This window comes from Parasteatoda tepidariorum, chromosome 2, assembly GCF_982258835.1.
Source record: "Parasteatoda tepidariorum strain Cologne lab strain chromosome 2, Ptep-v5.0, whole genome shotgun sequence".
Lineage (NCBI taxonomy): Eukaryota > Metazoa > Arthropoda > Arachnida > Araneae > Theridiidae > Parasteatoda > Parasteatoda tepidariorum.
The window spans coordinates 111,318,915-111,331,979 of NC_141756.1; the positions used below are offsets into that span (position 1 = coordinate 111,318,915).

Genomic DNA, 13,065 nt, shown 5'->3' on the forward strand with positions numbered 1-13,065 from the left:
CGGTTCCCGACTGTACCTAATTTAAATTTTTTATATACGTTTGTAGCAGTTCAAATCAGTTGATTCAAACAAATTAAAGGTAGATATGAAAAATAATACACATATATACAGTGCATATACTAATCTATTATTTAAAACTACTGTGTATTTCAAAAATGATAAAAAGCAAAAGATGGATTGAAAATAAAATTAATGGGAGAAGACCGAAGTAAGATGTGCAGAATTTTGCATAGGAAAGGAGATCCCTATTCTAAACAAATTTCAAACATTTTACAAAGTTCATCACTGAAAAATATACAATAGTATTTTCAGCTGCTTGCCAAAAAATTCAGAAATATTTACATGGATGACCGTTGACTTTGTCTGGTTATTTTATAAGCAATGCTCAACATTTTTTAGTTATCAGCAACATCTGTTGGAAAACTTTGAAACTAATTTTAAAACTTAATGATAGTAAATTCTCTGGTTTTCTCAGAAGAATGCAGCAATTTAAACTATCTCCTTTGGTAATGGATTTTTTGAATCAAAGGGCTTTTTTGAGACATCCAATAATTAATGTATAAATCTTTACACCAAGTGAAAATGTTAGTTCTTTTAATTGATGATCAGAGTCTCAATATGCATATTGTACAGAGCAAAAAATGTACAGTATTAGAGCATACAAACCTCATTTCGAGAATCAGATGCACATGTTTCTTCTGTAGAGGGAGGAAAAGCATAGTGGCGAGAAAACTTCAATGGAGAAACAAGGGAATTTGGACCATTTTTCTCACTGCAAACAATATAACAAAATTAATTAATAAATTAATCTTAACTCTTCCATGGCTTATGCATCAGCAAATTATACACTTTAACATGGTATGACATAAAAACTTTTAAAAAAGAAAAATAATTAATTTTCTTCTTTTTTCTTTTTCTATTTATCTGATTGATGAAATTGATAAACACTGATGTAATGTAACAACCAAAATTTAGAGAAGTAAGCTTGGCGCAACAGTTTTAATAATTATAGTTATCGCTAATAAAAGACAACAGAAGCTGTTCCTTTTAACTACAAAAATTCTTTACTTCTCAACAGATGTTGGAACTAAATTAGATGTTACACTAAAAAGTAATCTTAACATCAGTGTATTAAAATTTCCCAAATATCATGTGCAAAAAAAAAAAAAAAAAACAAATAAACAAACATTTCAACAAATTTATGTTCTAATTTTGTTTAAAAAAACTTGTAAAAGTAACTAAACAATTCTTTCATTTCCCGAACTCTGCTTTTGGGAACAAGCCTCACAATATCAGATAGAAATATTTTGAAGTGCTCCTCCCTTAATTAGATACTTTTTTATAATTATAATAATATTATGAAATAAATATAAGATTATAATTGTTGTTACGCTCACAAATGTATTAAAACACATCAAATTCAAAAATAAAATCTGTTACATAGTGAACATTTTTGAACCTTGTTCATGTAATATAAAGAAATATATGACAAGAGAGGGGTTCAGGGTATAGTGAAGTGTGACACTTGTGTGAAAAAGGAGGGAAGGGGTCAAAAATTTAAAAATAAGGTGACATCATTACGAACCGCTACAAAGATAATAAAAGCAATCTAGTAAAGCTTATTACCATTTATCGTCACTTAGTAAAGAAATATGGCAGTTCCAGCCAGATTCAAGACCCATCTTTTCTGAAAATACCTGAAATGGAAAAATAACATAAGAAAAAAATAAAATATTTAAAAACTCTAAGAACAAAAATATTTTGTTATAGAACACATCTTTCTTTCTGGACATTAAACCACGATCTTTTCTATTAATAGTGTTCTCAGCTTACTATTTCCTTTCGATTTTTTTTTCATCAATTCTTTACAAAAATATCATCATTCCTTTTACTTTTAAGGAAACCTCAGTCATTAAAATTTATTCTTAAGAAAATTTTTACCATTTATTTTATTCCTAAAAAGAGCAATATCATTGATTTTATTCCTAAAAAAAAGCTTTTTATTCACATCACCATACGCATCACCATACCGAAACGCATCACCATACCGTTTCTTTTTTAAAGAAAAAACATTTAACATTCCTTTTGGTTTAAGAACAGCATTTTAATCTTAAAGAAACTATTTCCAAATTTACTTCTTATTTACAGAATAACGAGACAAAAAATTAAAGATGAATGTATACAAAGAAAGTTATTACATCAAAGGCACTATTTCCATTTCATTAAAAACACATACAACGAGCCTTGTTACCGCATGAATAAATCAGTCAACTGGTTTCAGCACAAATGCTTCTTTTATGCTTCTTACAAATGCTTAAGGCTAATGATACCTCTTTATTTAAGTTTTGAAAACAAAAGATTCTTGCACCTATCATTCAGGAATTTTATCCACATTAAAAAAAAGTTAAAAATGTTTTATTTTGAGAATAGTACCTAACTTTTTATTCTAAAGAAAAGGAAGAAAATGATGATTTAACACAGTTTGGGGAGAATGCCTCTAACACCACATTTAATATTTTCACATTTAGTATTTATTCATGAAAATATTGAAACTTGTAGTGTGATGTCAGTCAAAAAAAGGGTTGCAGAAACTGTAGAAGTACAAAATAAAGTGATGAAGATGGTGAAACATAACTACAACATATGCAGAAGGTGTCATAGCTTTTAAAACTATGTGGTACAGAAAAAAAACAGCAATCTATCACCACTGTTGAAAATTTATTACTTTTATTGGGAAGAAAAGAAGTTGTTTAAACCAAAATTTTCTATATGTTTTGAAGAAATAAATATGTTTCTTCTTTTTCTTCTTCTATTAAATAAAAATTTTATTGTTAATTTAATAATTTTCAAATCCATTTTTCATTATTACAAGTCATACTTTTTGAAGTTGCTATTTGATATTTTATGTTGACCTGTATTCTCATACCTATTGTGCCCTATTAAAATGTCACACCTATCATTCACAATGAAAGGTGGTATTGAAAAACGATCAATCATGGTTCTACTGTTCTATGTATTACTTAAAATGGATATCTAACATTTGAAACCTGGCCGCTTATAAACTATGATGACAGTTTATTTAACCAGTTTATTTTTATCAATACTGTTGTCCTATGCGTCCTGTTGTATAAGTCGACCAATTGTATAAATTGACCTGTTGTATAAATCGACCAGTAGTATATATCAACCCATACTATAAGTAGTCCTGTTAAGTTGATCCTCCAATTCTGATTACAAGATAGAAAATTTCTGGTATATCAGGGGCATAAGCAGACTGCTGTCAATAAGTCAATTATTATTACGATAGATGTCATGTGCCAAATGATACTAGATATGACAAAATAGGGATTGAAATATCATTGCAAAATCTTTTAAAAAAGTGTAAAAGTTCTTTATGGTTGCAAAGATGGTGTTTTGTTGGACTCAACAAATGAAAAGTATAATCTATTGTAGAATGAGATTCACACGACAAGACTGTTAACATTAGTGCATCCAACACAGATAATATTGTGGAATCTTTAAATTTGTAGCTTTATGATATGTTTTAAAAGTTTTCATTGCTTCATATTTATGAAATAATCCTGAACAAATTAACTTTTCTTATATATAATTTCAGATTAATTTAAAGTATTAATTTTAATTATTGTTTTTTTTTTAAAAAAAAAAAAACCTTTACGTGTAAAGAAAATTAGATTAGGGAAAAGGGGTAAAATTAATTTCATATAAAATATTAAAAATAATTTTTCAAGTGGGTAAATTGATACAGAGTTATTCATATCCATCTCATTACTTATAATGCATCAATATTTCACAATCAACAGACTTTCATTAATCGAAGGTACTAATTTTCGAAAAAATTTTGGGTTCAAAAAAGTCAACTCATACATCAGGATATATGGTAATTAATTATAGATCTACATAATATATGAAACAATATAAAATATAATCAGGCGTGATTGTGAGTTCAACTAATAATTCCTGAAAATTTCTTGAGTAAAATCATTAATGACACATTTCAAAAAATTAATGTCTTTATAAATTGAAATCATTGATATTTTCAGAACATTAAATTTTAAATAAATTATATACAGCATAATTTAAATGAATGATTATGTATAAGTTTATTTTTATCTTCAATCACATTTATTATTCTACCAGAAAAAATATTTACAAATGAAAGATGCAAAGTATAAATTCTAGTTCCAATATTTTTTAATAAAATATACAAGAATTTTTATACATAAATCTGATTGATGATACATTGAAATTTCTGGACCTAGGATTTCTGGAAACTTCCGAAGCGCGGTTAAGGAAAAATCCGGAAATCCGGATTTTTTCCGGAGCACAATCACCTCTGTATAATTTTATTTTTCAACCAAAATTCAAGGCAAATATACTTTAATGTAACTTAACTTATTTAATTTTAACAAATTATTTATTCCAGGTTTAATTATTATTACCAAAAAATTAAGATTCATACTATTAAAAATACTTACAATCCCTAATGAATAACTGAAACTTTTATTGCACCCTTTTTTCTTTTTTTTAATTAGTACTGTATCACCACATGAATTAAATTCATTCAATCACAAACCCCTATGAATCAGAATCATTCAATGAACATACCCTGCTTCTCAGTTCATTTTCTTTGGAAAAATGTACAAATCGAATGCAAGCCTTATCCAACTGCTCAATCAACCGAACAAAATCCTGAAAATAAAAGATTTTTCATAAACATTCATTGCTTTCAAAAACTTAATAATAATTTTTGCTATTACAGTTTCTTCTTAACTGTTCATTTCTGGTTTAGACAGCAGAAAAAATAATAATCAAAAACGCATCTTAATATACGTAACAATTAACGAAAATAATCGAATTCTTTTGCTGAAAGTTGCAATTCTTATCACTCAAGAAATCCAATATGTTAATTTGTTTGAGCTAATTATAATTAAATTAGATAATTAGACAAAAACAAAATTTTTCTGGATAAAAATGAATTTTCCTTCATGAATTTGTGACTATTAAAGAATAAGAGATATTTAGTAATTATTTTGGATAGTTAAACCAAATATCTAAACCAGAAGAGCTGACTTGAAGCTTAGATCCCCTATGCTATATCTCTAAAGTAAATTTTTGCATTGAGTTTTTGTCTTCCATTTTATATCACTAAAACCTTTTATCATACTCAGAAAATTTTATTGACCGAAGAAAGCCCACTGTAAATTTAAATATTTATAATTATTTATTACTTTTGTTTTCAGAGAAGACAATTTTCACGAAAAAAAAGCTGTGCTAGTTCCAGATCTAACTGAAAAAATTACTCCAAACTCCATAAAAACATAGTGCATACTCCATAAACACATGATTAAATGCCTAATTTAAAAAATTGTCATTTTTTAATTATTCTTTGTCTAATTTAACCTAAATAATTTAAACCAGTTGAAAACCTCGACTCTAAGCTATTCCCCAGTTTACTTAAGCTCTGTCTACTAGAACTAAGTGATCTGAAATATCAATATATTTATTTATTTATTGCTAGAATGATATTCTCACGCTATATCGTAAATACAATAAATGTCAACAATCCTATCAAATAATACCAACACTCGATAGATACCGACGATATCATGACCAAAACTAATTTCTATTAAGAACAGAGAAAAAAATCTTTATCTTCATATAGTGTTTCCTAATTCAAACACAATGACATTTGAACTCTTGGGTGTAGATTTGCTTGGCACTATTTTATGTTTCAAATTGTACTTTTTCTCTTGTTTTTTTTATAATATAGATAAGAAATCAATATTAACTCGAAAAAATACTAATTTGATACTTAAAAATTTGCGATTTTATTTATATATTACCACAAAAATCATGTTCCTTCTGTAGCTCACTTTACATATCTTTAAACTTTTAAAATTTTTCAGTAATTTTTTTAAATTATGACTATTAAAAACATTTTTAGAAAAAAATGTTTTTAATTTTCTTTTAAAAGAAAAAAAATTGTCCAATATAAAGAAAAATATGAATTAGTTACAGTGAAATCTTGATACATAAATCTTGATTGAAAACACATTGAAATCTTGATACATTGTAAATTCTTGATATTTTTTAACAATATTTTGTGATATTAAAAAATTTTATACCACCCATCACTAGGGCCAACATACAATTGACCACCTGTACTTTGAGATCAGCACAAGTGTTTTTACCATGAGTGCAAAAAATTATTTTTAACTCATTCTTTCAAATTTCACAGAATCATCCTTAATTCAATTGCTTCATTATAGATAGTTTTTATATAATAAATAATATTTGCATATTTACACTCTTATATACAGAATGTTTTAAACAGTCTACAATAAATTTTAACAAAAACAGAGAACTTAAAATAACAGAAAAAATCTAACCAACAAGGATTACCAAGGATCAAGGTGCACAGAAAATTAAAATGATACAAAATAAACTTGACAATAACAGACAATGACAATTAATACTCAATGTAATGCGTGCAAACAACAAATACTTAAATTAAAAAAATCAAGCAAATTCAAGCATAAACTTAAGTGTATATATATATATATATATATATATATATATATATATATATATATATATATATATATATATATATATATATATATATATATATATATATATATATATATATATATATATATGTGTGTGTTTAAATTAACAAACAGAAGATTTGCATTACTTTTGATCTAAACATCAGATTTTCATTTACTATCAGGCTTTTTTAACCATTTGAGGAATTGATTTTAAATATGCTGATTAATTTGAGAACCGAATTAAGTTTCACAATCAGAAACAAAATAGCACTTTCTCTAAAAAAAACCCCTTTTTTTTCCAATTAGATTTGGATTCCAGATTCATAAAATTGTAGTGTAACATCAAACTGGAAAATATGGTTCAAGTAGTTAAATCAGAAGAGCAGTCAAAATTCACATCCTTTAGTGTTAATTTCTCTTATTGAATACTTTGCTATATTTTTGTAATTATTTCAGTGAATCAATAAAGTTTTGAAAATAATTATAAGACTTGCATTCTAAAATAATGCAGTCAAGCAAAAGTTAGTTTTTAATAATTTTTCTTATTTAAAGGAATAATGATCAAACAATGTTCAACTTGTAAAAATGGTACAAATTTTAACAAAATTTTAGTTAATTATAACTGACAAAATCTAAAATGTAAATAAAATTAAATGAATAATTCAAGAAACTAAATTAGCAAGATATTACTTTATTAGAGAGAAAAAAGATGAAAAACAGAACAAGAAAAACCATGTTCTTGTTTCGTTTTTCTTCCCTTTTCTCACTCGGCTACTGTGCTTTTTTAAGTCTTGTTTCTCACCTTAAATTTTCTATTTTTGTTGACAACTTTACGTTTTATACTTAAAATCTCTGTTTTTTTTTCCCAATCATGTCTGGCAAATCTTGAATTTTGGGGGGTTATTTTTTGAAAGCTTGAAACATTCTAATTTGTATATTTTTGAAGTGAATTAAGTTTTTAATCAAGTAAAAGAAATTAGTCAAAAACTTCCCCATAAAAGAAAGTTTTAAAATTCATTAAACTTTTTTTTGATGTGAAAAGAGTTGAGTATTACTGAATTACTGTACTCAAGTAGGTGAACAATGTACTGTAAAAAGATTTTTGCATTCATTAAACTGTGTAAATGCAAACAAAATCGGTCAAACAGTTCTCTAAAAAACAACTCTTTCGAAGTGTATTGTTGATCACTGTACAGTTTTTCCTCAGCAAAAAAGAAATGCATTGGGAGGAATTTCCTGATTGTTAGTGTGTGTGGGAGGAGAGAGGGTCAGTTCATACATTGAAAACACCATACCAATAAAACTAAGACATACAGGACAAGCTTGATACTGCATTGTCACCATTCCAATAAATATTTCATTTCCAAGTTGCTGGAGGCAATTGTTCACACCAATATCTTCCAGTTTCTTTTCCTGATCAGGAAGAATCAGGGAGTCGTTGCTCAGGTATCGATTCATCGAATGCTGCTGCTGGTTGCTGATGTTGCTGCCAACGCCCTCAATACTGGAAGGATCCCAGGAGCTGTTCCCGGAAAGATTAATTGAATATACTTCTTATCAAAATTATTAGATTTTTCACTGTATACTTAGGTTAGTAGTTTAAAAAGTTAAAAATAACCATTTTAAGTTAGCTAAATAAATGTCAAGAAATACCAGTTTAAAAGCACTTTTACTAAACTTACAGTGCCTAGTTAAAAAAACTTTTTCTCTGCTATACTCCTCTAATTATCATTCATGGTTAAAATTTCTTTGGTTAATACAATATAAAAAATTTATTAAACATTAATAATACAATTTTTCTGGTTTCGCTCTAAAATGTCTTCTGTGGCAATTCTTTAATTCAATATTCAGCTTTTTTAAAGTTATTTAAAATTTGAGCACATCAAATAATTTTTTTAATGTGGACATAGAGAGAAAAGTCCAGCAAATATGATGAAAGAATAATTGATAGCAAATAAAAATAAAGCACATTTTTAAGGAATGTACATAAAGGGTAGGGTAATGCATTATTTGTTTTTAATAAAGAGTTTTTATATGCAAGGAAATATTATAAATTTATTTTTTTACATTTATTTGAAATAACTATTATAAATTATCAAAAACTACAATTTATACTGTGAACACACCATCAAGTCATGTTTCCATAAGTGACCATAAAATGTTGGTTATGAGTTTTCTCTTCAATTAGAAACTTTACTATTGGTATTTAAAAGGTTACAATACAGTGATCAAATTTAAAAATCAGAATAAGAAAGTCATTTTTTTAAAGTTATAAATTCCTAAGCTTCTAAAAACTTTATATTTCCTTAAATCTTCTTTTTTTCAGGATAATAACTTTTTTAAAGCTAAATTAAAACTCTAACGTTTGTAAGTCATTCAAAATATCGTAAAAGTGATTCATCCAACTGTATTTATAATCAAAGATTTGATTAGCAAAACTTAGATTTTCAATAAATTATAAAGTAAAATGGGCATTTTTACGTATATTATTTTCTAAGAAAAAAAAAAAAAAAACTAACTGCAAAAATAAATAACAAATAACATTTTAAGAACATTGTTAGTTGTTTTTAGCCTTCAGTGAAATGATATCTCCAGTAGGGGAATGTCATACCAAAATAGGCATAACATACTTCCTACACTATAAAAATTAATTTAATATTTCAGTAATCACTTCTCAATAAATACAATTGCTCATACTTTTTCTCAGTAATTTTAGCATGCAAGCATAATATATTACTAATATATTACTAATATATTCTAATAATATATTACTTTAAAAGACATCTTCAACACTCACATAAAAATTCAAACATTAAAAGTCAAGGATAAAATTTTTGCAGCCCAAAGTTTTCCATAAAATCCACCACCACCATCTTCTGAATTCTAAAGTCAAGAAAGGGAAAGAAACTTCGAAAGAAAGAACCTTGGCAATAACAAATTCCATTTTCATTCTTGGTGAAGTGTTTTATAGCATATAAACCACTTAACTTAATAATTTCATAGCAGGCGATGTATGCTATCTCGATTGACACTTCTCTTTAATTGTTAAAATAGGTATTTAGAAATGTTTCCTGGATAAGAATATCTTTTAATTAGTCAACAGAAGTAGATCCTTTCTTTTAGTATTTAGAAAATAAAAGTTTTTTCCTATTAATATTTGCTTCATCAAGAGGTATTTTATTTTCAATATATTATTTTATCCGCAACTTATTTTGCCTCAAACACTGCCAACCAATGACTGCAACATTCTTGGACAGTAAAGACAAAAATTGGCTTCTTTAATTCAAGTCAACGATTTTCTTTTTACCAGCAATAATCTTCTGAATAAGGCAACTTATCCACCTAGTTGCATCCCCACACAAAAAAAAAAAAAAAAAACCAGAATTTAAAAAACTGATTTGCAAAATAAACATCCAATGCATAAATTAAAGAAAAATATTTATGAAATCTGTCAAACACTGAGTTAGAACACAAACAAATATATAATTCCTTAAAAGTAAAAATATTTATCCAGGGTGCATAGCTAATTCTTTCAACAAAAAATAAGCACCTTTTAAGTACTTTTTAAGCACTAAAAATAATATTTTTAAGCACTATATACATTAACAAAATGCAAAATAATTTTCAAAGACTTTACATGATCATAATAAAATAATTAGTTTCTGACAAAAACTCTTTTCTTGATTACATTAGCCATTATAAAATGATCAAGAGATTTTTTGGGTTCGATATCAGAGGGTGGAAAATAATGTCTGGAATTGAGAATATCTAGCAAAATGCAGCAGAGTTGCACATGAGAGTGCAATAATCTCACCGAACGCAGCTCAGCAGACGCACATACGGACTCGCAAGTGTTTCATCATACGTGTAAAATGATTGGCACTTTCATACGCTATGGACTGATGGTACGTCAAAATGGATTGCGGTTCAATGAATAGTGAAAAACGTTTAAAAGAACAATGTGAAAAGATACTTGGTGACATAATACTTGGCGAAAATTGACATGGTAGAGAAAAAAAATATCATTTTCGAAAAGGAAAAATTAAGCACTTTTTAAAACCACCCAATGAAAAAAGCACCTTATAGGGCTTTCAAATAACGAAAATCAAAAATAAGCACCTTTAAGCACTTTTCAAAAACGCTACACATCATGTTATCTATAGTCTCTAAATTATAAATCATTTATCTAATATAGAGAGCATTATTATAGAGTTAAATGAATTTTACCGAGGTGAAGATGAAGAAGCCTCCAAGACTGAGAAAAGATGATACCCTTCTGCTGGAAGCTCAAAGAACCAGTTGGAAAAATCTTTGCTCCGCATAGCATTGCTCAAAGGACTATATGCATAACCCATGCAGTGTGCTGTCAAGCTTGATCTGTGGTAGAAATCTAGAATCCTCTTCCTGAAATCAAGAAAAAAATAATAATGCAACTAAACAAACATGCACAATATGAATAATCAGAAATGATAAGTGCAGTTTTTGTTACAAAATATGATACTGATATGAGAAATTTTGTTAACAAAAATAAAATCAATAAAAAATAGAGTAACGTTCCAAACAATGCAATAGAGGATCTATATAATGCAGTTCTATAAACGTTAATTCTCTATAAGCCACATTAACTTTGTGGGTGTAAAGAATGATAAGCATACTTAAAAAATTTCTGAAACAGAGCAATAACTATTAACAGTTTGCTAAATACAAATTTCCTTCAAATAAGAAATACTTAAGCATGTTTTTAAATTATTCGGACCAAAAAATTATTTTAAAGTATTTAAATATTTATCTTTTCCAGATACATAAATTGCATTTTTTAATGGATGAGCTTAATGATAGGTAAAATAATCTATATAACTATAAAATAATCCATAATCTCTAAATATATATATTTCAAAGTTTTCAATATAAAGACCTTCAACAACATTTTATCTGAATTATTCAAAATCTCAAGGTGTTCTATAATCACAGAGTGTTTCACAAAACTTGTCAATGATGTTAATATCAGATAAAATAAAAATAAATATTTTCAGAATTCTTGTCAAGGTTTGCCAATTGATATTTAAGCAAGCAAGAAACATACACATTGTATAAAACTGATATATCACTATAGAGTAAGGCAAGATTAAAAAGAACAAAACCAGTTAGAAAGACAGGTGACTCTTTAAAATATTTTAAATTATCGTTTCACACTCTCTCTTAGTTTCTTCAAGCAATCAAGAGGGTAAGTCTAAGACAATTGTCCCAGGATCTGCGACTAATAAAAGTCTGGTCAAATTTTCTTACACAAAATGTAAAGATTTTAATTAGATTTTTTTAAAAATATTCCTTTATATATCAACATCAAAACTACAATTTTAAGTAAAAGTTTTTAAAATTTTCTGCAAAATATGAAAATAAGACTTTTTGTGCTTTGAGGAAGAGGGCCACAAAACATTTTGTCCCGCAGATTCTACAGATTTTGATTTATTTTATTTTCCTTGATTTATTTTATTTATTAATTTGTGACTTTTAATATATATACATACCTGCCAACTTTTACGCATTTGGCGTAAAATTTTATTATAATGCATGATTTCTATATATTCTTTGCATTTATAAGCTTAATTTATAATTTTTTTGATCACCACTATTTTTAAAAAAAAATAAGCAATTATGAAAATGTGTAATATTGTCTGTCACTACACATCAGCCCTGTCAAAATACGGCGTAAGTTTCTGCCTAAAATTGAAATCCCATTTTACTACCACTGGTGAAAATCATCCTTGAAAGGATTGAAAGTTGGCAGGTATGTATATATTTACATCATATTTAACAAGAAATTTTAAAAATAAAAATTAAGGGTGGTGAATACAAAACACCATTTCTAGTTTAACTGAAAATAGTAATTAAAATCCTTTCAACATTGGTTTCAACATGCAATGCATCATATAGGAAATGTCTTTAGCAGATACATAAAAATCTGAAATATCAGAGAAGAACTTTTGATATAAAAAAAAAAACTATCTAATTTATTTTCATTATTATTCATCATTATGGCAAATTAAGGAAAGATTTTTTTTACAAATTAAAGAAAAAGATCACAAACATAAGAGTCATTATAAAAACAACAACAACAATGAAATAGACTACATGAATCAAACATTATCATATCATTTATCTTTGAAAACTATTTTTTAGAATGAAATTAAGCCTTGGAAAGAATACTACTGAGTATTTTTGAAAGCTTTCCTCAAGAGCTCAAAACCCTTCAAAATAATTATGGAGTTCTTAAAATTTTGACTATTACTATTTATTTATATGAGAATGAAACATTGAAATAGTTATTTCAACTCTAATCCTTTTTAAATTCATAAGACAAACAATTCAAAGTTTGAATGTGTAATAGAAAAGTTGAAAGTGATGTAATATTTAAACCTTAGCTTTCATAGGTCATGAAAGGGAAGTTTTTCTTCTGCGGAATGGTTTTGGAAACTGGATTTGTTTAGCCAAA

At 26.8% G+C, this 13,065-nt stretch overlaps 1 protein-coding gene across 1 annotated transcript in view; it reads right to left on the minus strand.

The window, feature by feature from the left end:
• LOC107452042 (transmembrane protein 94-like protein l(2)k05819) overlaps positions 1–13,065 on the minus strand; it is a 107,859-nt gene that overhangs the window by 22,607 nt on the left and 72,187 nt on the right. Inside the window, exons 15-19 of the mRNA XM_043052039.3 lie at positions 10,800–10,976; positions 7,887–8,094; positions 4,627–4,710; positions 1,627–1,697; positions 667–772 (exon numbers count right to left, since the gene is read on the minus strand). Coding sequence (XP_042907973.2) covers positions 667–772; positions 1,627–1,697; positions 4,627–4,710; positions 7,887–8,094; positions 10,800–10,976 — 646 coding nt within the window. The remainder of the gene's footprint in view (positions 1–666; positions 773–1,626; positions 1,698–4,626; positions 4,711–7,886; positions 8,095–10,799; positions 10,977–13,065) is intronic.